This window comes from Lissotriton helveticus, chromosome 2_1, assembly GCF_964261635.1.
Source record: "Lissotriton helveticus chromosome 2_1, aLisHel1.1, whole genome shotgun sequence".
Classification (NCBI taxonomy): domain Eukaryota; kingdom Metazoa; phylum Chordata; class Amphibia; order Caudata; family Salamandridae; genus Lissotriton; species Lissotriton helveticus.
Window position 1 is genome coordinate 1,591,554,743 of NC_136059.1, and position 26,856 is coordinate 1,591,581,598.

At 43.3% G+C, this 26,856-nt stretch overlaps 1 protein-coding gene across 3 annotated transcripts in view; it reads right to left on the reverse strand.

The window, feature by feature from the left end:
• The window catches only part of LOC144818798 (phospholipid-transporting ATPase ABCA1-like), a 3,252,877-nt gene that overhangs the window by 383,883 nt on the left and 2,842,138 nt on the right, over nt 1-26,856 (reverse strand). For all 3 annotated transcript variants that reach the window (XM_078676562.1, XM_078676560.1, XM_078676561.1), the window contains exon 45: nt 5,826-5,967. In XM_078676562.1, coding sequence (XP_078532688.1) covers nt 5,826-5,967 — 142 coding nt within the window. The remainder of the gene's footprint in view (nt 1-5,825; nt 5,968-26,856) is intronic.

Here is a 26,856-nt window from a genome sequence, read left to right on the forward strand (position 1 = left end):
GTAAGAAGTTAAAAATTAAGGCTTAGGACACTTAGGGCCAGATGTAGGTAGGGTTTTACCGGTCGGTAACGGCCGAATTCGGCCGTTACCGACCGGTAAAAGGAATTTGAGATGTAGGGGGCAGAATCGGTAAATTTACCGTTCGGTAAATTTACCGATCGGTAATTTTACCGAATCTGTAAATATACCGGTCGGTAAATTTACCGACCGGTATATTTACAGAATCTGTAAAATCGATATGTAGGTGGGACTCTTATGAGTCCCACAAGGCCTAAGAAATCGGTATTTTACCATCAAATTCTATTTGATGGTGAAATACCGATTCAGGTGTGCATGCACATGTGTGCATGCACACCTGTGCCATATGACAGGCAGACCTGCCCTTAGGGCAGGTATGCCTGCCATATGGCCCCCGAACCTTTTTTGGGGGTGCTAGAGGGTGTCAAAGTGACACCCCCTGCACCCTTGCCAAAAATCGGTATTTACCGATCGGTAAATACCGACCGGTAATGCCCCATTCATTCCTATGGGCTTCAAAGCCCATAGGAATGAATGGAGCATTACCGGTCGGTATTTACCGAATCGGTAAATACCGACTTTTAAAGAATCGGTAAATCCACATCTGGATTTACCTACATCTCGGTACTTCATATTTACCGACTCTTAAATACCGAATCGGTAAAATTCGGTATTTAAGAGTCGGTAAATATGATTTACCTACATCTGGCCCCTAGACAGTTAGAAGTTAATAGATGTTGGTTAAAGTGTAAGGCAGTAAGGGTCAACAGTTTAATACCAGGATAGGCGCTTCAAAGTGCAAGTTAAAAATGTAAGGAGGAGGGGCATTATTGAGGGAGGGGATAATGACAAAGGTAAAATGGTTGTATAGTGAGGTTTAGTTTTGTAAGGCTAAGGCCTAGGGTTGAAATTTGTGATGTGCACCTGTTTTCAATAAGTGCCCTTTTTCATACGCGAAAACAGCAAGTATGTGGTCTGTGCCGCTCCCCTTTGTGCCAATGGGCTTTGGGGGAAAGCCAACCCCAGGAGGTGTGTTTTAGGTAAGTGCCCCTTTTTGGCATTGTTGCCCCCCACTTTTTGCCTGATGTTGATGCTCTTTGACTGAGTATGCCCTGGGTTCCTGCCAACCAGGCGCCCAGGGGCTATGTTCTTTCCCTAAAACTGCATTTTGTACCCCCAATTTGGCACCTCTCTGGACACATGTAAGTCCCTTGTAAAAGGTACCAGGAGTACCAAGGGCCCTGTGACCAGGGAAGACCTCTAAGTGCTGCATCAAAGAGTGTGCCACTCTTAGAGGCCCTGTTCCTTATCACATAAAACTGTCATTGCAGGCTGCGTGTTTTGGTACGGAGACATGTGAAGAGTCGACATGGCACACATCCCTGTGTGCCATGCCTACAACTCACTGCCATGATATTGGTAAGACGCCCCTCTAGGTGAGTTCACTATGACACTGGTAAGGGTACAGTTGCAGGAGCACTGTACCCCTACAGTGTCTAAGTCGATTCTTAGACCTTGTAAGTGCAGTCAATCCATAAAGAGTGTGTGGTCTGGGAGTTTGTCACTACAAACTCCGCAGCACCACAATGGCTTTACTGAATCCTGGAAAGTTTGGTACCAAACTTCTCAGCACATTAAACCCACACTGATGCCAGTGTGGGATTTAATGCCAAATGCACTCAGAGGACATCTTAGAGATGTCCCCTGAAAAATGACCTAACTCTAGTGTCCTGGCAGAGTGGCTGCTCACCAGCTGCCACCACCAGACATATTTCTCGACCCCTAGGTTGAGAACATCCCACTCTCAGGGTCCTGAAACAAAGCACATCCTGCGCAGAGATGCCAAGCTTTCTCCCCCAGGATGGGCAGGGTCCACAAAGGAGAAGCTTCAAAGGCTTATCGCCTTTATGAGCTCACCAAGCCATTTGCTGCTCTAAGCAACTGGACCCCACCGGTTCTAACGCCCACTTTGGAGAGGAGAATCAGCGTGAAAACTAAGATAGGAGTCAAGGTGTGCCAACCTTTGCCAACCCTAGCACTCAGGTGGGAGAGGCGAGGTGCAGCACAACTCTCAGCACACGCCATCCTGAAGATGGGGGGACCCAGCCAAACAGAGTAAGGCTTATGACCCACCTCCCACCAGAGTGTGGCATAATAGGGGTGTACCCACCCCAAGAAATGGACCCATTCCTCCCTACCTGTACCTACCTGAAACGCCCCTAAGTTTTGTATTTAGAGGCAACCCCAAGCCTTGCCTCCTCGGAAAAGCAAGAAGAAGAGAAGAAGGACTGAAGAGATGTGCGGAAAGAAGAAGGGGAGGACGCCAACTGACTTTGCCCCAGCCCTAAGGCTTGTCCCGGCCTTGACCTGCTCCATCGAAATCCCAGAGTGTCCAGCAGCCAGCCAGATCTGGTGATCCCATACCTGCCTCAAGCCTCCAGCCGATGCCTGCAGCCTCTATCTGAAGGGTCCCCCTGACCCTGACTTGAACCCGTATGAAACACCTGATGCCTAAAGATACCCCTGCACCCGATGCCCCATGGCCTTTGGTGGCCCAGCCGACATTGTCCCGGTATCCCCGTGCATCCCAGCTTACCAATCTAACTGGTGGTTGCCTTTAGAAAATGTCCATGCCCGAACTCTTCAGTGGGGGTAATGAGAGCCAGCTCTGTGGTGTAATGAGCACGGAATCCAAATTGAGATGGATCAAGAGTGGCATTCTCATTGACAAAGGAAGATAGTTTCATGTTAATGGCTTTTTATATCACCTTTGAAAAAAAAGGGAGTCTTGATATGGGTCTGTAGTTGAGGATGTCCTTGGTGTCCAAGTTAGGTTTTTTCAATAGTGGCAGTATGGAAGACTTCTTCCACTCTGTTGGAAAGCTCCCTAGTGTGATCATTGAGTTGAAGATGGCAGTGAGGGGAATATCTCTGGGTTCTGGTACAAGTGAAGAATTCTGGAGGGACATAGATCTGAGGGAGATCCTGATTTGATTGAGACAATTATTTTAGATGTCTGCTCTATAGTCAAGGTAGTAAATGACAAAAGGATTGATATTACAGATCCTGCTGAGGGTTGTACTTTGTTCTGCTGAGTTGGAGTATGTTACAGGGGCTGATCCTGAAGCAGGAAGGTGTCATAAACAGACTTGACCTTATGCTGAAATGATTTGGCTAAGGAGTAGCAGAACTGTTGGCTGATATTAGAATCCTGTGATACTGGAAGTTTGGACGGACTTTTGACCATTGTAAATAAGGCTTTTGATCATTCATTGGCAGCTTTGATTTTCTCAGTAAAATAAGAGGCCTTTTCATTCAGAATAATGTTCTTATATACTTAGTGGGACATTTCATATTCTGTTTGGTGTGTAGATTATCATCTAGTCTCAATGTTCTCTCTAATCTGTGACATAGTTGTTTCTGTGCTCTGAGAGTAAGGAGAGCACTTAGATCGCCGGCGGTTACTAGGAGGAGCATTTCGGAATCAAGCCAGGAATGATAATTTGCAGGTGCTTGATCAGGATCCTTAGAAGTAACCAGCAGTGTTTGGAAAAGAAGAGGATTAGATTGTTTAGCTTCTAATTTATTCCAGGGGCAACAAGTAAAAGACTTCCCAGAGTATTTGGAAAATCCCTTTTTCTGCAGTGAGATTTAAAAAAGGACTGCATCATGATCGGACCAGGTGAGAGGGAGAGATCTGGCCCATCTTAGATGTGGATTATCAGAGAAACCCCGATCTAGAAAGTGCCCAGCAGTCTGAATTGGACCTTTTACTAATTGACATAGTCCTGCACTGGCCATTTGATTGAGAAGCAATTCCGTGTCATGGTACATGACATTCTCCATATGAAAGTTGAAATCTCCCAAAATGTGGAAATTAGAGAGATCCGCCTTACATACTAAAAGATGACCTGGATTGTCAATAAATGAAGACTTAGGGCTTGGTGGACGATAAAGTGTATGCCATTAAAGCAGAATTAAATATCTAGTTCAATCTCAAAGTCCAAGGCCTCACAGTCTAAATTGTCAGAGAGAGCTTTGGGCCTTGCAGTCTAAATTGTCTGAGAGAGCATTGGGTCTCAGCACTCTGCACACAGCCGCCCTAGTGCCGCTGAGGGTGGTCTATGAGGGCATCCTTGACCCTGGAGAAACCCTTGTTCTAACCCCAGAACCTCAAACCTCAAGACCATTTACTTACCTTCAAAACGATAACCCTACTTTTCTCCATAGAAGTGCATTAACTGTTTTCCGCTGAAAAACTTGTGTGGAGGGCGTTTTGTATGGGAACCTAAGAAACTGTGTTTTGAGAAAAACAGTTTTATTTACCTTTTAGCTAGGAAATGTCAAAGTGTGATATCTAGGCATATCACACTAAGTAGAAAAAGTAATCTGAAAAGTTATCTAAAAAGTTATCACAAAGTAATTACAAAGTAACTGCAAAGCAATTCCAACTGTTTCTGAACATGTGACCTACCTGTAACAAAACCAACTGCAGTCAATGGCATTCCACTCCATTATTCTGGAAAAGTACTATTTTTCTTATCTGCACCAAGTCCTGCTTAGTTCTACAAATAAAATGCAACTAAGAAATATTTGTATACAAAATAATTGGTCCGAATTCAGTCTTTGAGGGTGTGAAATAATTTCTTGCCTGAGTGTGTGTAATAAATGCTTAACAATACCCTCTGATAAAGCCTTACTGCTCGCCCACACTTCCACAAATAGAGAGTAAGGTATTATCTATTTTTACCTCTGTAAGCCTTTGGAGATCCACTGGACTCTGTGCACAATATAACTTACTTTGGTATAGTAAAAACAGAGCCAGCTTCTTGCACAAGGATTTATGCCATTTGGGAGAGTCTAGGCTGTGTTTGGGCTGGTTTTGGGCTCCTATGGATTGGGTTGACTGCCGGCTATTCAGCCCGAAACTTTCCTAGCACTGTCCACCATTTGGGGCAGTGTGACAAGGTGGCTGGTGCACAGTATTAGAGAACCGTATCCCTGCCCACCCTGCCGCTAGGAAGGGCATTTCCAGTAGTTTGGGCCGTAGGTGTTTTTTGTTGAGCACAGAATATAGGTGAATCAGGACAATGGGGGATAGCAATAATGTTACACCTGAAGGAAGTGAGAAGTTAAAGTTAAGGTTTAGTATATTTATATGGTTAGAGGTTAATAGACATAGGTCAAAGGGTAAGGGAGTTAAGATCAACAGTTTAATAACAGGATAGGCATTTCAAAGTACAAGTTAAAAATGTAAGTGGAAGGGGCATAATTAATGTAGGGAGTAATGATGTAAGTAAAATGTTTGTTTAGCAAGGTTTCATTTTGTAAGGCAAAGGTCTAGGGTTGAAATGTGTGATGTGCACCTGTTTTCAATAAAGCAATCTTCTTCATGCACTAAAACAGCGAGTATGTGGTCAGTGCTGCTCCACTTTATGGCAAGTACCTATTTCTTTTTCCCATGTTAGGTACACGTTTTAAGGTGTAAGCTCAGCGTGCGCATAATATTTCTTTCTCTGGTCTTGTGACATTTGGAAGACAGATGCCTGGACTATACCAAACCACTCTATTACAGGACAACAGGAAAATTGTTTGGGAGAAATACAGTCCTAAGTTCAAGTGATGAAGTTTCTGTAGAAAAAACTGGCACACACAAACTGAAGAAAAAGAAATGCAGATTACAAGTTATATTGAAATTAAATATTTTTGGGGGTTTTGTATTACCTGGAACACTCAGAAAGAGAAACAAAAATAAAACAAATTTTAAAAAAGTAAAAATATATTATGAAAGGAACTGTACAATCTACCTTCTGAACATCATTCTCAGGAACTCCACGGAGCCGGGCGTAGAACTCTAAATGCTCTCGTCCATTGAGGAGGTCATCAATGGCGTCAAATTGAGGACAATAGCCCATGTTCTGATGAACTTCTCTCATGTGAGTTAGAATGCTGTCAAAGCAAAGGATTTGTTAGCAACATGGCCATTAAACAGATGTCTGATATATGCAAGAAGCACATCAGTATGTTTGAGAGCATCTCTTTTGTTAGTATAATTTATTTGACGTAGTTTTGTCTGGGCACGCATGCCTATTCACTTGACACAAGAATGCATATTCCACTTTTTTAACATACCTCAGCTTCTTGCACATGTTGGAAAAGTGGAGAAAGAGGTTACATACCTGGGGCCGGGCTGCGGTTTTTAAATGTCGGTGAAATTTGCAAATGTTTCCATTAGTGAATTTAATGACGCTTGCCAAGATTTAATTGGTGAACAATTTTGTCTAGTTTTTTTACCTTAAGATAGTTGTTTGAGCATAAAATGCTTTATTACAAAACATTTTGTTTGTGAACCAGTCTTCTACTGGAATCTTACATCAAGTTTGAAAGTAATGTATACCTTTGCAATCAGATTTCACGAGAGATACTAGCAAGTGAATAACACAAAGTTTTTTGTAGATTCGCCTAGTTGTTACAAAGACATATGAAGAATGCAGATTTTACAGTTTTAATGGGAAGAAATGTTTTATTTTCTTAAAGACACAGAGGCTAATATTATGCACTATCTCCTGTATTGCCACCATAGACAGCAGCAACAAAGAATGCAAAATTACAATAGAACATTTGCAAACATTCTAGAGGGCATATTAGCAAGGGCCTTATCGCCGCTTTAGCAGCATTTTTTCCGATAAAGCGGCAACATTATTATCGCCCTATTAGCAAGTCTGCGCTAACATGCGTTAGCGTCAGCTTTCCGGACTTAGCTGCCGGATTTCCTATCGCCTTGATCTCCTTCTGATGAGCCACAAACACCAATGAGGTAAAGATCATGCTTCATTATTAGCCCCTTAGCTTGTTTGAAGGTAAATTTTAGCCAGCTACAGCCATTGCTTCTACTCATGTCCAGAAGGTGCATCACATCACAGGCCCTCACTATGTTGTCCTGATCTGGCCTTTCACAGCATTACATACATGATAACATTCACTGTTGTTCCTGCTGCATAATTCATCCATTGATCGGGTCATACAGGGGGCTTTCAGGCACTCCATCGAGTTAGTAAAAATATTATTGACGCTAACGCACCGCTAACGCGCTGATCCCATGCTATCACATGAATGCATATCGCGTGTTAGCGGGAGTTATCGCCTCCTTTTCCCGGACACCATCGCATCTTACCAATGTGTTCATTATAAGCCGATAAGAATGCGGAAAGTGTCCAAGAAAAGAAGCGATAAAAAAATGCAGATACCTTGCGCTGGCGATCATTATCGCCTTTTGTAGATAATATGCCCCTAGAACTCTTTAAGAACATGCATATAACCACAGAACTTGGAGCCATCTTCTTTCTTTTCTTGCTGTGAATATCTCAAAGTCCACACTCAATATAACAGAATCAAAGTAAAACCGCAAAGGTAGCACTCGTGAATATATTTCTCATATATCGAAGATTCTTCTTCTAACCCATCTTATTAAATTTGTCCTTCATGGAAAACAAAATCAAAACCATCAATAGGGCTGGGCATACATTTTGGGAGGAATAATATTAGCCTCTGTATCCTTAATAAAATCATGATTTTCTTACCTTTAAACTGTGGAAAATCCGCCTTTTATGGCAAGGCATGGAGGCCAATATTATGCATGTTCAAAGCTCATCCATTACTCCTTGTATAGCATTTTCCACAGGTTTCAAATTAAAACTTTTAAACGTAGAATCACATGACCTATCTGCTGCCTTCATGATGTTACTTAAAGTGCTTGCAGTCAAAAAAGCTTTACTTATCATAGAACCTCTTGCTAAATGTGCCCCAAAAACACTCTCATCAATACCTGCCATCTTCATCACTTTTTTAACCCACCTTGCCAAAGTAGGTGCAGACACCACTTTAAATGATTGCCTAAAACGAATTAACAACTGCGAACGTCCCTGTTCTCCCAACCTCACAGTCCTTTTCTGATACTCCCTCAAACATTGTTCCATATACAAAATATTATGCTCTACCAGTCTAGGGTAAAAAATCATCCTAGACATAGTCTTTGTACGCTTTTGCATTTGAAAAGATACACATTCAGGCTGAAAAAACTCCTAAAATGTCACCAAAGCTCTTATATCAAAAAACTCATCTACCAGACACCAAAGTAAACTTGCCATTTTCCAAGATAACAACTTAAACAGTAACAACTCATTACCTCTCCATCTTTCAACTTCCTTCAACACCTTGTACATATCCCACAAAGAAGCATACTTTGCCTTAGGAGGATTCCCCAACCAAACACTCTTAACAATCCTTTTTACCCAGGCACGTTGCTCTACCGGAGTCCCATTCGCCAACTCTTGACCTGCCAAAAATGCTGATCTGCTCAAATTCAACACACTGAAAGCCAAGACTTTTTTATACAGTCCTGTCAAATGATTCAAAACCTCCACTCCCGGAACTGAAACTGAATCCAAGGCCTTTGCAGCACACCAACTACTCCATCTTCTACATAAGGCCCTGTGCGTTTTTGTTGTTCCTGGAGTCCAGGATTCCTTAATAAGTTCCTAAGCCTCCTCCAATAACCTAGATATTTGCCACAATCTCCAGAAATCAGCCAATCCATCAACATCAACTGACCTCCTTCAACCAAGTCATGGCATTTCCCCTGAGCATCCACCAATAGCTGCTGTAAACATGGTAACAGCATGGATAGTCTATTAAAAGACTCATCACTTCCAGAAGCCACAGCTGTGACTGCCAAAACGGGGTGATCAACACAAACTTCGCTCTCTCTCTTCTGACCTTTATTGTTACTCTCTGAATCAATGAGAAGGGAGGAAATGCATACAACATTCCTTTCCTCCAATCTTGTGGAAAATGATCCAATGCTTTGGCCTTTGGATCCTGTCTCCAACTGTAGAAACTCTGCACCTGCACATTCAACCTGCCTGCAAACAGATTCACCTCCAAAGGATCCCATCTCCTGTTCAGACTCATGAACACCTCCCAGTTCAACTTTCAATTGCTTGTGTCCCTAAATTCCTTACATTCCGATCTGCCTCTACATTGGACTTTCCTGGAATATGCTGTGTCTGTACCACAATCACCCTATCCAAACAGAAACTCCCCAAATTCCTTTGCCATCTTTGCTAACACCCTCAACCGAGGAACTCCATCTTGTTGACATACCTAACCGTTGACACATTGTCCATTTTCAACAGAACGCTTTCATTCACAAAAGTCCTCTCAGCCAAAGACTCTGCCAGCAACTCCAGATAATTGATATGCATCTCTCCCTTCATGGCTGGCCATCGCCCTCCCATTGACACTGATTAGCATCTTGCTCCCCAACTGTACAGACTTGCATCTGACTCGATTCTTACCTCAGCGACTTGGCCAAAAATTGCTGTTCTGTTCCATGTTTCCATATTCATTAACCGCCAGTTCACCTCCTGCATTGCCTCCTGATTCATCCTTATCTTTTGTGAGTACTTCGAAAGCATGTGTAAATAAAATCCCTTCATCCTTTGAAGTGCCCTGTAATGGAGGGGTGAAGGAAAGCTCGCCTGAATAGATGCTGACAGGAGTCAAAACAACCGTGCTCTCTGCTGCAAAGAAATCCATTATGCGTGCTTCACTCTCTTTAATTCTTTGCAAATTTTCCTCACTTTCTCAATAGGCAACACTCCCTCCAAGGTCTATGTCTGAAAACCTAAAAAATGTATCTCCTGCTCTGGCATCAAGCAACACTTCTCCCTGTTTACTACAAATCCTAAATCCCCCAGCATTCGCACAGCCAACTCTGTCTGCTCCAATGCCATCTCTCTCTTCTCTGACATAATCAACACATCGTCTAAATACACTATCTGACGTACTCCCTTTGATCTCACCATGCCATCGCCGGTCTAGTACCCTTCATAAAACACCACTGCTCGGACGTTAGTCCGAATGGTAGACTCCTGAACCTTCATCTCACACTCTTCCACTAGAACTGAGGGTAATTTCTATGCTCCACACACACACTGGAATCATCAGATACACATCTTTGGGATCCAACCTTGTCATCCAGTCTTCTTTCCTTAACAAAACCCCCAACATTTGTATCCCGTCCACTTTGAAGTGATTGTAACCTACCCAGTCGTTCAACTCTCCCACACTGATCACATGCCTCATCCCTTTGTCTATTTTCTTGCTGCAAAAAATATTGCTCACAAAACATGTCGCACTTTCCTTTGCTCTTTCAATCGCCATTTTATCACTAGAGCCTCCACCTCTTGACTGACCAATTTCTCTTGCTCCTTTTAAAGTAGTAACAATCTTGGATAAACTCCCTGCACTGGTACTCCTACAAAATCTATGTGATAACCCTGATCTTGTGTAATCTTTCTCCATCTTGGAACAAACCAAGCTAGCCAACCACCCAGTCAAACATGCATACATTTACGGTTGTTTCTTAAGCTCACCTTTTCCTCTACTCTCACTCTGCATTCCTCACAATCTTGACCTTTGTCTCTGTGGATATAATCCACCCTGCTCCACTCTGTACCCATAACCATAAGGTCTGAAGACTTGTGTGAAGGAGCCATGAGTAATTCCCTATCCATGTCCAGATAATCAACACGCATCCTCCTGGCCCCCAAAAACCTTACATATGTCCAACTTGACCTTTTGTAACTAATTGAATGTGCCCAAATATCTGGACATATCTTTGACAAATTCCTTGCCAAACTACATCCTATTAATTTAAATTGCAAATTCATTACTAACCAACTTCCCTAACTTGGGGTCTTTCTACAGTAAAATACATTTTCTACTTCCCATACATAAAGCGGTATTATTGTTGACTAAAAGACAAATCACCCTATGCACCCACTGGCATAACTCTACCACATCCATTCCAGTATTATTTGCGTGTACCTATTCACACACATCAAAACCTAGGATGTCCAATAGTCTATCCTGACACCCTTTCAAACCTTTGTTCAAACCTCTTCTTGGATCTCATCCTGTTTTGCTGAGAAAACTCAACAATTTAGGGTCTAACTCAGTAGTGTACACCACTTTGGACTGCAATGTAGGCCTCAGACACTCAGAATGAAGCCAAGGCCGAACCTCCTTTTATATCTCTCAGAAAACCCAATATGAAATCGACTGTACCACATGCTCAGCTGGAGACCACTGTGGTGATAGTGGGTGTTGAATCAACAGAGGATTGAATATCCCCTCTCTTCACAGATCCACAAAATCCCCTAAATCCAACTAAATCTTCTTGTTCTAAAATGTCCTTTTCTTACATTTCTTACTTTCCTCCTCTGATTCATCTAAATCTAATCAACAAATCAACTCCACATCACCACCTGTGGATGTTTCATCACAAGCCACCACATTATGACTTTTTGCTTTATAGCATCCCCTTTTACCTTAATAGCATTTACTACATCTGGTGCCTTATACCCAGACACTCTGTTTTCATTTAACACCTCAACATGCTTCCTTTTATGTACTTTGTAAACTCTTTCCACATTAGATCCACTGGCTACCGGCTCAACCTCATTCGAGGACCAGTACTTTTCATTCTCTATATTCCTATGTATAACTTTTTCCCTTATTTGTTTCTCTACACAAATTTTAATCTTCTTATCCATCTTCTCTGCAAATTCTCCAAATGTCCTTTCAATGAACTGCCTGACCCATCTTTCCACCATATTGCCCTCAGTCTGTTCGATACTTGATATGTTCTATTAATGCCAATTCACCAATACAAATAAACTCCTTGTCGCAAAACTCTTCTCTCCCCAGCTCCTTACAGCTGTTCAAATGATATCTCCTCAGATTTATGATCGCTTCACACCTCAATAGTTATATCCCAAAATGTGGTTGTCTTTGTCACAATGGCCAATTTAGGACTGCTCAACCTGACAAAGTTATGAGGTTTCTGCTTAGGGTTTTAGGTGTACAGGAAGAATGGCGCACTTAACAGGTAGCGGTTAAGTTAGGAATCAGTACAAAATAAATACGGTGCAGCTAGGTCAGGGGGAACCCAAATCACCCCTGAAAAGAGTGAGCGAAGGCCCACCCTGTCAAAGTACAGAAAAAGTCCTGTGCACACGTGTAGGTGAGTTTATTTGATGCAACATATATCACCAAGTATCTCAAGTTAAGTTAAAGCAACAATATGAAGACAGGGTCGAAAAGAAATGGAATGTTTTAGTTACATATTGTAGACCTCCTTCAAGAGGAAACAACAAAGAGAAACCAGCCGACACATGTTTCGTCAATCAGGTAGTCACCCGTGACTCTTCAGGTCTGAAAAATGTCTAAATAAAAACGGAATCGTGGGACCGGTGATAATTCCAACCAGGTCCTAGAGGGTAAAGATGCAGGGAAAGGCCAGTAGTGGTGTTAATTAAACCCGCATCCGGAAAAATTGACGTTACACTCCTCCTGCTGCACTCGCAGCTTCCGTACCGATGGCAGTACCAGCCCGTCGCCTGATGCTCCTGTTATTGGGGAGCTTCCTCGCTTTATTTAACACCACTACTTGGGCTTTCCCTTCATCTTTACCCACTCAGACCAGGTTGGAATTACCACCGGTCCCACAATTCCGTTTTTATTTAGACATTTTTCAGCCCTGAAGAGTCACGGGTGACTACCTGATTGACGAAACACGTGTTGGCTGGTTTCTCTTTGTTATTTCCTCTTGAAGGAGGTCTACAATATAAAACTAAAAACTTTCCATTTCTTGTCGACCCTGTCTTCATATCGTTGCTTTAACTTGAGATACTTGGTGATATATGTTGCATTAAATCAACTCGCCTAAACATGTGCATAGGACTGACAAAGTGTCCACCATACGCATGTGCGTGCGTGGCCCGGTAGTGAAAATCTTCCCCTTTTCTGCACAAGAGCTGCTGATGCACCTATGATGTGCGCTCGGGAATCGACCCAGCGTGCTCCAAATGACATCACCAGTTCAGCTTGCTGCTTCTCGTGTGCTGCTTTCTCGACCTGCCAACATCCGGTAAGCTTTAAATCCCAATAGTCACCGATGTGAAATACACAACCTTCCAACTCCTCAATTTAAGAGTTTAAGTTGCATTTCTAGTTGCTCACATCTCCCCGACTCATCTGCTACTAAAACATGTATTGGTTTGCTCTTTATCAACCACCAATCAAAAAACTCATGTTAGCTGCTGCATTGCTTCAAGCACCCACACAGATCCGGATTTCTCATAAAATAGTGAATAAACAATTTTGTAATACAAAATGCTGCTCTGACCCACAGCCCTTCTCTGCCCTTAATGCATTCAGAGCCCCTGGTCAGTCTCTCATCGCTCATCTTCTAACTGTGCAACACACACTTAGAGCAAGATGATCTTCAAATTAACCCTCAACTGAAACTTCTACCTTAAACTATGAACTCCTCTTCCACAAATGTCACCACCTTTTTTCTCACACACCTTGTTAAGTATTTGTGAGATGTACTTATCTTTGTATGAGCAGCAACAAAAAAAGTAAGATGGCTACTGTTTCGGTGCATGTTCTTAAAAGTTATAGAATATTTACAGATCTTCTATTGTAATTTTACATTCTTTATTGCTGCTGTGTATGAGTACAATAATGGAGATAGTGCATAATATTGTATTGGCCTCTGTTCCTTGCGTAAAATCTGCAATTAAGCATACCAGAAACAGGGAAAAATAAACTCAAGGTACACCTTTGCTCTTAGCACAATTCAATATCACTGTTTAAACCTTAAGATCAGTAGCTTGTGGTGTATATCTGTTGAATAGATGAACTACTCTAGCTATACAGAAGAGTCAAGGTTACAATGGTGTGTAATGCAGATGTAATCCCTCCAAGTAGTATGTGCATAAAAGAAATCTATGCTCCAAATTTAAAGCTGATTAAATCCTGTGGGAAGTACAGTGCACCTGATATCGTTGGCAATAACAGCAGTGGTGACCCAGTTTGTGGATCAATAATAATCATGTAAATTGAACAACAGGGATGTCAAATCAGTCTCTAGAACAGTGCCCTTTATTATTTCATTAAGGAAGGAAGAAGCAGAAGAAAAAACGGAATGTAACTGCGAGGACTCAAATCTGTGGCAATGAAAACATTGTCTCCCCAGGTTAATTAATATCAAGAGTAATGGACACCTGTATGAACATCTTAGTTAAAGATCTAATACTCTTCTCGTTAAAGGTGGGTTGAGAGAACAACTACAACTAGTGAACATATATGCCACCACACATTATCTGTACATTACAGGGAATACCATTCCATGGTCTGAAATACAACTTCTAATACAACTACTACGAATAATACAACTACTACTACTTCTATTATTATTATTATTACTATTATTACTACATATATATTGCTACTGTTATTTACAGATTCCCTTAGAAGCCATAGGTGAACACAGAATCCAGAATCTGATTATTGCTTGCTTATATTCCATGGCAGTGAATAGACAATGATGCTTTAGTATTGCTATAATATCATGGGGAAGCTCTTGTATACCAGGAGTTCCTCCATCTCCCTGGGGTCTTCAAAGACCTGATCAAAGCAGTGGAATGGGATATGACAATCATTCTTCTCACTCACATTCTTCCGCCTCTCTCAGGTCTCCGCAGACATGAAAGAGGTGGTAGAATTCCACTAATGTTCTTTGCTGTGTTGTAAGTGTGGGTCTGCAGGCACCTGCACTGACAGCACATAATTGTTTATTCTAATGTGCGGCCCTCAAGTTGAGAACAGTGAGAGATGAGTAGGGGGTGATCAGATGCAGGAGATGGTGTGGCTGAGTGGCGGAACATCAGGTACTAGAATTTTGTTTATTTGGGTAGGGAAGTATAATTCAGATGGTGGGCTGTGGGGCAGGAAATCAAATGTTTCGTGTTTTATTGTTTGTGAAGGGATGGATAATCGGAACCTTAGTGTAGAATTATTTTGAAATTACTTTTATTTTTTAGAAATGTTTAAAATATTAATTTTATTTGTAAACATTTCTTACTGTTGAGTTATAAAATAATAACATATGTATTTACTGATAATATATTTTTTTACCATTAAACAATAAATAAAGTATAGATCTATATTTCAATAGTTGAAATAATTCAATTTAATTTACTTAAGTTCTTGTGGCAAATTATTTTAAGTCCTTGTCTCTAATATTTTCAATTGCTCTATCTTACAGTACCTTTAAGAGGACTTGTGTTGTGCTTGACAGGCTTCAAGGCTGGGCTGAACTATATGTACTACTGATTTGTCACCTGTATGGCTGTAGCAACTTTAGAAATGTAGTTTGTGTATAGCAATGAGTTTGCTCTTTTTGCAGGTGGGTGTTTGTATGACACTGCTTCTCCCTAAACCCCTCGTTACTTTTCCTGTTTTGTAGTAGATATTCCACATTTTCCCACCACTCTCTCAGTCTTCCCATATTTACTATTAAGAAGTAAGCTTACACAAGCAGGGATCTCCGCATACAGTGATAGGAGAGATAGTTGTGGAGATCTCCACCTGTATGTCTGTGAATTGCAATCTGTAGTAAGCCTTACTACTGTAGTACTACTTACGTACTACAAAATGCATTTTGAGAATCAGACTCTATATGAATGCAATCATAAACAGTCACCCCTATTGGCTTCATTACAGAATGTTAACCTTATTTTTAACAGGAAAAATGAAAACATTTCCATATCATCAAACATTGCAAAATATGCATACATTTTGGCCAGCACCATAAAAATACAGAACCTCTAACATTTGACAAACATTCAATAGTAAATAGAAACAAAATAGTGAACATTTCAGTGAAAACCTACAAATGGGCCCATACAGCTCCAAGAAGGCTTGAAACAGGGAAGAAAAGTTCCTGGAGTTACTGCTATAATCGCCTGTGAGACTTAGGGTAACATCACTTCAACCTTATGGAGAGGTAGCCTGGGAGAACTTCACTGCTTATCTTAGGTCTCCAAAATAGAACTGACAAATCTGTGGGCCTCCTGCTACTATTAGATTATACAGCTAATGGGTAAATTAGGGAGCCAAGGTACTACAGGGCACTTCCTCAGTCTGGGACACTGTGTTCTAATGCCTTTAATGTGGCTACCAGCTATAGCTGAAAAGATTTTCTGTTTCCCTTTCTACTTCTCTTCTGCTCAGCAACATCTCCGAGCACATAATTCTTTGCTTGACAGGCTCAATGAGCCATGTGGTCACTTGCTTCTTGCTGAGTAAGACAGCTCTCAGGTACGGGGCACAGAAGAAGGCATCTCTCTTTTTCTCAGGGTCCCACTCACACCATACATGAACTTGAAGTGCAGCGAGATGGTGCAGCCCTGCTGTTCGCACCTGCGAGACCCCCAACTGCAATGTGTCATTGACCATATGCCTATGAGCTCCAAGGAACAGTTGTTGTATTGTCCATAATCTCTGAGGGAATACTGAGTATAGCACAACAACAATTGTGGGCCTATTGGCCCCTTGAGCTAATCCACCACTTTACACCTATCCGGGGACTTCAAACAAATCCCACTTAGGATTTTCTTGCATGATGGAAGCTGATGGACCCCCAGACAGGAGTTGTTGCCTCTCAACACTGCACCCACACCACCAGTTCTTTTTTGACATATCTCAGTCATGTGGGACAATTAAAACATGGTGTGTTGCTTGTTTTTCCTGGTGGCACTCTTCAGTCAACAATAATGTGCGTCACAAATTTTTGGTACAAGTTCCTGAGTGGTTCCTGGATGCTTTAAAAAGCTTTTCCCACCAGCCCCTTCAGGTTGTCAACCACAGGCTGGCCTCCCTTTTTGGGTTTGTGGACCCCAGGTGTCCAGTATTCAAACCTACACAGACACATGGGTCATTCATTGTTGGACCACAAATTAGTAAGGATTTAAGATCATGAGCTAGGGATTGCAAAGCTAAGTGAAGGCTTCAAATTGTGTTTGAGGGCTCTTGCCAGGGAGTTCTGATGCAGGGATTGCAGACCTTTAAGCCATGCTAAGGTCCATTAGCCTTACATTGGGTTCTTTAAACCACATGACACAGTTAATCTGTATCAATCTTATCTGGGTTGCCTATCTGAGCCAAGGGGTCAGGTTTGTGACCAATGTCATCCTATGGATACTTTTCATTTGTTCAAGTTGCAGTGACCTCACCCCTTGTCCTGTAAAGGTGGCTGAAGTAGTTTTTTCTCTTTTGACGTCAACCAATCAGAAGCTTCAAGTTCCCAGAACTAGCTTTGATTCCTCAGATGTGAAATAGATGCAGGGAACAAAGTTCATTTTTCCTTTGTTTGGTTTTTATATTATCCTTGGATGGACTATGAATCAGGGTTTAGATCATCTGCTGCCTAATGGTACATATATCTCTAACATTTCACCTCTTTCAAGCCCATCCTGAAACAAATTTTAAACACTAATTTTTAGATGACCACAGAAAGGATTTACACCAAACCAATCAAAGGCACTTCATTGAGTAAAGTTCTACTGTCATGCAAAGTTTGCTTCAATGCTGTTAATTTGTTGTTTCCTTACTGGTTAGCAAAACATTATATAGGAGATACAATTGTAATTCTCACTTATTTGACTACCCCTTCCACCCCACAAACCCCCCTGATGAATCTTCACGTAACTTGCCATGATGACTTCAGGTGTGCCACACTTTTGTCATAAATACAGAAGGATAGCACTCTAGTTGTTCATTAGAATTCTGTAAGGCCGCATGGGGTCCGGACTCAGACAACTGAGGGCAGAGGGAATGAAGCAGGGGCTCAGACAGCAGATTGACCACGCTGGGTAGCCTCATGGGGCAATGGCTGTACAACTCACCATGCTGGGCAGAAGCGATGGACGTAACAATGGACCAAGGAAGCCAGAGGAAAATGAGAAAAGGGGGAGGGCAGCAAGTCAACCATGGTGGACAAGGGAGAGAGGCTTTGGAGCTCAACAAACCATGGAGGGCAGGAGGGAGGGACAGTGGCAGCACAACTGATCATAAAGGGCAGGAGGGATGGGTTGAGGTCACGCACACGGACAATAGTGGGAAGACGGTGGGGCAGGTCCAGCAAGATGGCCACTAAGGGCAGGTGGGAAGGACAAAGGCAACTCGACAAATAATGTACGCATTGCCTTTGGGATAAGCCTGTCTGCTCGTGTCACGCTACCAAGGGGGTAAGCAGGGGTTATCTAAAGTGTATATCCCCCTTACCCTGACTAGAATCAAGGATCCCTATTTGCACAGGGTGCAGAAGTCCAAATTGAGGGCTAAGAGGGGGATGTATTCCCCAGTGGGAGAACTAGTGGGTCAGGGACCAGCCAGAAGGGCTGAGTCCCCTAGGAGTGACCATGGTGACACCACTTCTGTCCTGGGGGATCTTCGCTCACTGTCAGATGGACAGAGGTCGGGACATCTGCGCCAGGCAGACTGTCACACAACACATGAGTAATGTGTGACCCTCTTGGGGATACTGTCAGAGTCCCCAGAAGTCCTGGTGTGCGAGGCAAGTGTTCAACCGCAGGGTTTAGCCCCAAGGTTGGGAGGGCAGGTTCAGGTTCTGCATGACCTGGAGGGAAGGATGACTATAAGCAGTGTCCTGACTGGTTTGGCTTCCAGGGGCCACCACTCCAGGGGGGAGGGTGCAACACTCTGGAAGGGGGTGCAGAGGGGGGATTTCTCACCTCTGACCCTGGTGAAAACTGAGGGTTTAGATCCTAGATTGGAATCCCAATGGCAGGAGAGAGGTCCTGAACTGTTGGGAGAGTTGTGTTCTGAGGGCGCCTCTCCTGGGAGGAGAGGGCGGGAGGAGAGCCTCGCCTGTGACCTCTGGTCAGCCTGAGGGTACAGACCCAGGTCTGGCGGGCCAGTGTCGGGATGCCATACCAGACTTGGCAAGAGGAAGAGTGGAGAAAACGTGCCAGGCACCTAGGGGTACTGCCCCCCACTTTCTGACGCCACAGAGGTTAGAGAGGTCTGAAAGGCATGAGGCCTGGCTCTCATCACTGACAGCTCTCAGTGGTCACGGTGGCTGGTTGTCCTGGTGGACAGAGTGGCCCCTGAGAGGGGGGCTTGAGTCACACCTTGGGGGTGGACTGGGCCACACCTCTGTGTTGGCTAGGTAGGTACTCTCTACCAGTGCGGACACATCTGTGAGCAAAGTAAGCTTAGGCGCTGCACAGATGGGGTCCCCAGGTGAGAAGAAGGGTCCCCCTTGGTTTAGCCTAGTGGGCCCTGGGAGTATAGATGGAGGGATCCCACTGGGTTCATGAAGGCGTAGAACAGGAATAGTCCCCTGCTGATCGGGCCAGGTTCCATGTTCTATCGCCCCAAGCAGGGAATCCCATCAAGGCATTGATTGGTCTACCCTGGCTTTAGGCTGAAAGGGGGTTGTGTTGGAAAAGGCCCTTTTTCAAGGGTCATCCCCAAACATTTTGCTTCTTCCTCCTTTATTTTTCCTGACCTGTGGTTGTTGGCTATAGGACTCTGGGCGCTTTACCACTGCTGGTCAGTGCTAAAGTGCATATGCTCTCTGTGCAAATTGTTATTGTGAATGGTTACCCATGATTGGTATATTTATCTTACCAGTAGGTCCCTAGTAAAGTGCACTGAGTGTGCGAGGGCTGGAAATTCAAATGCTACTAGTGGGCCTGCAGCACTGATTGTGTCACCCATATGAGTAGCCCCTAGGAGATGTGTCTGGCCTGCCACTGCAGTGCCTGTGCACAGTTTGGTAACTGCCATGTTGACCTGGCCAGTGTACCCACTGGCCAGGCCTTACACTTCCCTTTTTTTACACCTAGGACACCCCTATGGTAGGCCCAAGGTACCCCCTGGGCAGGGTGCAGTGTATGTAAAAGTTAGGACATGTACTAGTGTGGGTAACATGTCCTGATAGTGAAATACTGCCAATTTTGTTTTTCACTATTGAAAGGTTATCTTGCCCATAGGCCAGAATGGGGAATGCTGTGTAACATGTTTACCTGCATATCTTCCCATAGGAGTGAGATAGAAAATTGGAGTCTGGTATACCTGAACTCGGAATTTAATAACACATCTTTTAGGAAGGATGGTTTTTGAATCCTGTGTTTGAAAATAGCACGTTTAGAAAGTGGCTATTTTCTTGTTCAACCTTTCTGTGTGCCTCCGCCTTTTTGTGGATTGACTGTCTGGTTTGAGAGTGACAGGGGCTGGAGTGGCTCCGGGAGTCTGGGTTAGTCAGCACTAGGCTGAATAGATCTATCTGCATTTAGAGTGGCGGGAGGAGTAGCACCTGGGCCTGAATAGGGCTGTGTCTGCCTTCCACAATGTTGGCTCCACCTCCTGTGGTGCGTCTGATGACCCTGGCCCACACTGACAAAGGAAGAAGTTGTGCACTGGCAGAGTGCACTCAGAACTGGTTTGGACTGGGTCCAGGACCATTCACACATAGAGAACAAAGTCTTTTAGAGTATAAATATGGGAGCTGAAACCCCTGAACTTTACACTACTTTGTGATCAAGAGGAACCTGTTGCCAAAGAGGACAGCTTAAGAGACTGAGGAGAGGTAATGCCCTTGATGTGTGTCTGGGGTTGGCATGCAGTTTGCCATTTCTGCTGAGGAGAGGATCAAAGGACTTTGCTGGGTCCCCTGCTTGAAGAAGGACTTTGCTATGTGCTTTGTCCAGCTGAAGAATAAGTCTCCAAGGGCCTGAGAAGAGCTGGCCTCCTGTTTCTGAAGTCCCAGACGCAAAAGAGCTTCACCCCCAGCTTCCCTGACTTCTATGCTGGAAGTTCTGACCTGCACTGAGGTGCCTGTAACTGTGTGTGAGGCCCTTGCTGCTGGGAACTGGAAGCGCGATGCAACGAGTGAGAAGCAAGACGACACCGCAGCAGCCGCCATCGCAGCGCCAAGGTAGCATGTTGCCGCTGCTGCTGTTCGCATCACCGGAGAAGCGTGTCGACTGACCGTCGCATTGCTAAGGCAGCATGCCGCCGCTGATCGCCATTGCATCACCGGAGAAGCAAATTGCAGTGCCTTTCGCGGCTCAAGAACCCACCGATTTTGCTGCACGGCCATCGGGCGTGCACCCATCACACCTGTGTTGTTGCATCGCATCAGAGAGGCATTTTATTGCATCGCACCGGATCGTCGCAACACATCGAGGTGCCATCTTGTCACATCGCAACCGGAGGGCAGTATCAGTGGACGCATCGCCTTCTCTGCGACCCTTTTGTTTGTCCTGCGTTACGCATCTCAGGTACTTTGAGAGAAAAGTGTCACATTTACCATCTATAAGTTTCTTTTTGCAACAACCCTTTTTAAAGACATTCTACTGAGTATGTGTATTTTGGATTTTTGTTGTTTTGGTCTTGTTTAGTTTAGATAAAGACATTTTATTTTTCTAAACTGGCGTGGTGTCTATTTGTGGTGTTTTCACTGTGTTACTGTGAGTGTTGGTACAAATACTTTACACATTGCCTTTGGGATAAGCCTGTCTGTTCATGCCAAGCTACCAAGGGGGTGAGCAGAGGTTATCTAAAGTGTGTATCCCCCTTACCCTGACTAGAAGCGAAGGTCCCTATTTGGACAAAGGTACTACCTCTGCCAACTAGAGACCCCCAGTTATAACAGTATCGATCACATACATCCCTGGAGACATTCAACACCACCTTGCCATTGACATTATTGATCTCTTCACTATGAACGCAGAATCATTTCCTTACATATATACAGGGCCGGCGCTAGGCATGGGCAGTGTGTGCAGCTGCCCAGGGCCTCGCGCTCAGCTTAAAAGCAGGGGGCCCCCACTTAACTGTGAAAGGCCACGCTTTCACAGTTAGTCCACCTGCTCCTCCAGGGCCCCCTCCCCACACAATCACAATACACATCAGAGATGTCTTGCTGGTCCGGGAGTTGTGAGATTCCTGGGGGTGCAGGGGTGGGGGGAAGGACAAACAGAGTGGGGAATGCAATTATGTTGGCTCACAGTGTCAGGGTCGGGGCAGCACCTCTGTTATGTACCGGACATTCCCTTTCTGCATTTTGATCCTAGGCGACAGAATGCCCCTTTGTGTCCAGGAACAGCCAGACATAGGTAAAGAGAGGTGGATGAGGGGTGGAGGGAGCAGCCAGATTAATGGCTTTTTTAAACTTTTGCATCATCCATTGTTTTGATGAGAATATGCATTTAAAATGCATGTACGGCGGCCGTGGTAGAGCAGTGTTTTGTGAAATGCCTTGTTACTTCTTTCAAAGGGGGCAGGGGAGGGGGCCCCTTTCCCTGGGCCTCTAAGTACTAGAGCAAGATGCAAGGTCCCGATGTGCCCCCCCCCCCTTCCCTGGGCTTTATAGCCATTATCCCTCTTTCCATTATTTGTACCCCTGTGAAATGTATCCAAAAAAAGAAACACTGCTGGAAAGGTAGTCTCTTTCTAAGATTTTTCACTTCCAAAGTGCAGCCTAGGGACGGAGAGAAATAAAAGGTTAAACATGTGAAAGGTAACTAAAGCAAGACAGAGTGTGTCGAAAAGGGGCCAGATTGATTTTATTCACATCCAAAACACGTTAGTGCCACTTTACAGAGTTTGCCAGTGAAGCACTACTTTTGTTTTCTTGTATGTTTCTGAACAGCATTTTTTTCCGAGTGGGGAAGCACACCATTCCTGGAGGTACTGTGCAATACCCACTTGATGGGCGGATAGGAAAGCAAAATGCCTACCACTGCTCAGTATTCAAGAATGTGGTCTTTTTAAACCATACTGCTTACATTTTGTAAGGATCTAAGCAATGGACATTGAAAAGGGTCCCTTCTGGTCCTGTAGTCATGTCCTTACCTTTTCATGCAAAAGCACTAACTGATTCTGAACAGTGAGTGTAAAAACGTTGAGGTTAGCATGTTGTTCATGTTTACATTTCACATTCTTTACTTAATCTTGCATTCCCTATGTGTGTTTGCTTTTTCCAGTATGTTACTTTTTTTTAGACAGCATATTGCTCTTGTCTAGTGCGTAATTTGAATTGTGTCGCATCGAGGTGTTTATAGCGGGTCACAATTGGGTTGTAGATGAAGGCAGTGCGAGTTTCTCTCAGTGGGGCAGTATGGTGGTCAGTGGGGGAGAGGATGTGGCAATATGGTCAGAGCTGCCAAATTTGGAAATTTGGAACCAGGTTCAGCCTTCATGACCAGTCCACCAGACCACTCTCCTGAGAAAGCACATGTTAGACCTTAGGAGGCCCCGAAAGACCTTAGAAGAATGGTGTCTGAGCACCAGCGGGAAACAACCATTACAACGCAACTTTTACAACGCACTACCATTACAACGAAACTTTTACAACGCAAAAACCATTACAATGCATGTATTTACAACGCATGTTTTTACAACGCAGGTACCTTTACAACGCATACCATTACAACGTAAGTATTGGTAAGTATATAATTTTATTTTAAATTTTATATGTTTGGGTTTTTTTAAGGGGTATTTTTAGGGTTCAGGGTCAGTTTTCAGTTTTTGGGTAAAGGGGTATTTTTAGGGTTCAGGGTCAGTTTTCAGTTTTTTGGGTAAAGGGGGTATTTTTAGGGTTCAGGGTCAGTTTTCAGTTTTTGGGTAAAGGGGTATTTTTAGGGTTCAGGGTCAGTTTTCAGTTTTTGGGTAAAGGGGTATTTTTAGGGTTCAGGGTCAGTTTTGGGTTTTTGGGTAAAGGGGTATTTTTAGGGTTCAGGGTCAGTTTTGGGATTTTGGGGTACAGGGGTATTTTTAGGGTTCAGGGTCAGTTTTGGGTTTTTGGGTAAAGGGTTATTTTTAGGGTTCAGGGTCAGTTTTGGGTTTTTGGGGTACAGGGGTATTTTTAGGGTTCAGGGTCAGTTTTGGGTTTTTGGTGTACAGGGGTATTTTTAGGGTTCAGGGTCAGTTTTGGGGTTTTGGGGTACAGGGGTATAAGGTAAAAATAAAAAAAAATTAAATTAATTAAATGAAATTAAATAAAATTAAATTAAATTAAATTAAATTAAATTAAATTAAATTATATTATTTTCAATTATTTTAAATTAAAAAAATTAATATATACTTACCAATACTTACGTTGTAATGGTATGCGTTGTAAAGGTACCTGCGTTGTAAAAACATGCGTTGTAAATACATGCGTTGTAAAAGTTTTAGCGTTGTAAAAAATTCGTTGTAATGGCATGCGTTGTAAAAGTATGCGTTGTAACGTCATACATCCGCACCAGCAGGTGGCAAGTGTGGGTTAACTTTGAAGGCCTGTCCACTACAACCCCTATTGAAGCTCACCTCCAGTCTTGCGGCAGGCCTACGAAGCAGCACACCTTGGAGCAACAGTGACTCTGTCACTGAGGTCACAGGACCCTTGAGCAGGGAGGCTCTAGGGTGGTGCAACCGGTGAGATTGCACTGAGAGCTGACTGCGGGTGGGGCCGTCATGTTTTTGAGTATATTTTGTTTTTAAAAGCACTTGCTGCCTCTTTCCTGGCCTCCAGCAATTTTCGGCAGCGATAAAAATGTCATGATATCTCCGGTGATTAATGTTTCTTCCTAGAGAGATAGAGTTTCGTCAGGTGAAAGTTTTGACTTGTGAAACGGTAGAGCAGAGGGTTAATGTGCCTGCTGCAAAGAACATGTACTATGCAGATCACTAAGTCAACATGATGTAATAGGCCAGTGGGTTACTGCTTTTGTCAGAGATCCTTTTGTTACTTGCAGTTTATAAGTCAAAATCCTAACACAGAGCAACGAGCTATTAACTGTCATCTAAGAGCTGCATGCAAACACACAAGGTATAAATTAGAGCGTTATGTTTTTTTCCCCAGTCTTTAATTATCCTAATGATGCAAAAAGGGTTCCTTAGGACAGAAATCACTTCTGGTTATTAAAGAGAATCCCCAACCATGGTATTACGTTCTAAATTCAGAGTTTGTGTTTTTCCAGATAAATCGTTATTAAACTATACTGCCTACTAGTAGGATTGTCATGTGACTCCTACACCTTGTCGTCCGTTGTTTTATGTAACATTACCTTTTGTGATTTACACATGTATGATTGATTGTCTCTGTGTAATGTGTGTGATATAAAGTTGTGTGACACCCTACACTGATGTCAGTGGCGCTGTAAATCAAATTGAATGCATCTGAGCAAGAATGGGGTTATGAAGACTTGAGGGACACTGTTAAAGGGTGGTAGTGAGGAAATCCATGGCAGAGCGAGACATTGGGGAGGGGCCAACAAACATTGTCGCACAGGGCTCCACCAGCGCTAAAGCCAACCACTTCTACTTCCTACAGTTCTAACACCAAATCAAAAACGCTGATTTAAAAACCCCTTCAATCTGAAGCATACCTTCAAGTCAATGTATGATTTAGCAGTGGTATTGGTTGTTTTAAGTCTTTTTGTATTTATGTACACTCTTTATTTGCTTGCAATGGTGTCTTGTAATTTTGTATTATATGTGTTGTGTTTTGCACTTCACATTATTCTGCCGAGTAAAGAGGCCACACACAAAAAAGATTGTCCTATGACTCTGAGATACTGGTGAGAGGATTAACGTTAAAACAAATGACTAAGTATTAATGTCATCCTAAGGTAGTACAATAATGGCACAGAAAGACAAGGGAGCCTTTTGTAATTTGCGATTATATCGATGAAGTGCAGGGTTTTCTCTTGTGTAATTTTATATTTTTAATGATCCCACCCCTCATTACCTCAACAAGATCTCCCCCTTTATGAGACAGAACTGGAATGTTTATCACGTGTTCATCTGGAAACAATCAGTTAACATGAGTAAAAATATCCATCTTTGTGAGACCTGCACCTAGCTTTTTCATCCAATGCGACAAATGTAATCTATTTTATACAGTTTTAAAATATATGGACTTATTTAATTTGTATATTTATCTTTTTGTCCATGTTACTGATATCCACATTAGACCTCTTCAGTGATGCCAAATAAGATCAATAGTCCTGCGATGTCACTTTCTGTGATGTCACTTCTTGTGATGTTACCAAGGATGGCTCCTCCACTAGGGCGGAGGAGCGTCGCCCCACTGCTTTCTCGCAGAGCGAGAAGCAGAAACATAAAATGTTAAAACTAAAATGTTATGTTTCTGCTTCTCACACTGCGAGAAAGCAGAAGTGTTTGGTTGGGGGGTTTTCTGCTCTACGGCAAGGGAGGAGTGGCTTGCACACTGCTAAGGGCCCTGACTGTTTGGTCGGCGCTCTAGGGCTGACCAAACCAGTCATGCACACTCTAGCCTTTCTCGTCTGGCTGGTCACTGTCCCGACCAATCACAACGCTGTCATTTCAGCTTTGTGATTGGCTTTGGGAAGGGGAGGGAGGCTGCAGGAGAGCAGGTCAGGCGCAGAGATGACGCTAGACCCGGGAAGGGAAGTTTAGTTGTATAATAACCCCCACGTACCTTCCCGCAAGCACCCCGCGAGACCTCCCACCCGCGAGTCATGCTGGCCGCATCTGGATGTTACATGCAAATTAGAAGGGCCTCACATCTTCCTTTTCGCCCGGGGCCCCAGAAGTTCTAGGACCGGACCTGTATATATATATATATACATATATGTGTTACTATTTAAATACATTGTGTTTTAAGGACTGTTAGTTTACGAAGAGTAATGTGTTTCTTATGGCGCAGAGGCGAGGTGTGTGCCATTGTTTTACTCACCTGACAGCATGAGGGAGAAGTTGCTATTTTACCAATCCCTGCCTAGTCCTAGGTGAATTTCTTCTAATTTGTTTGAGTATCTCATCAAAACCCCAACGAGCTATGCAGTGGTTGTCATGCGCTTTTCTGATTTATCATGCAGTTTGCCCTATCTAGCAATCGAGTACATTTTCCAGACTGCAAGTATA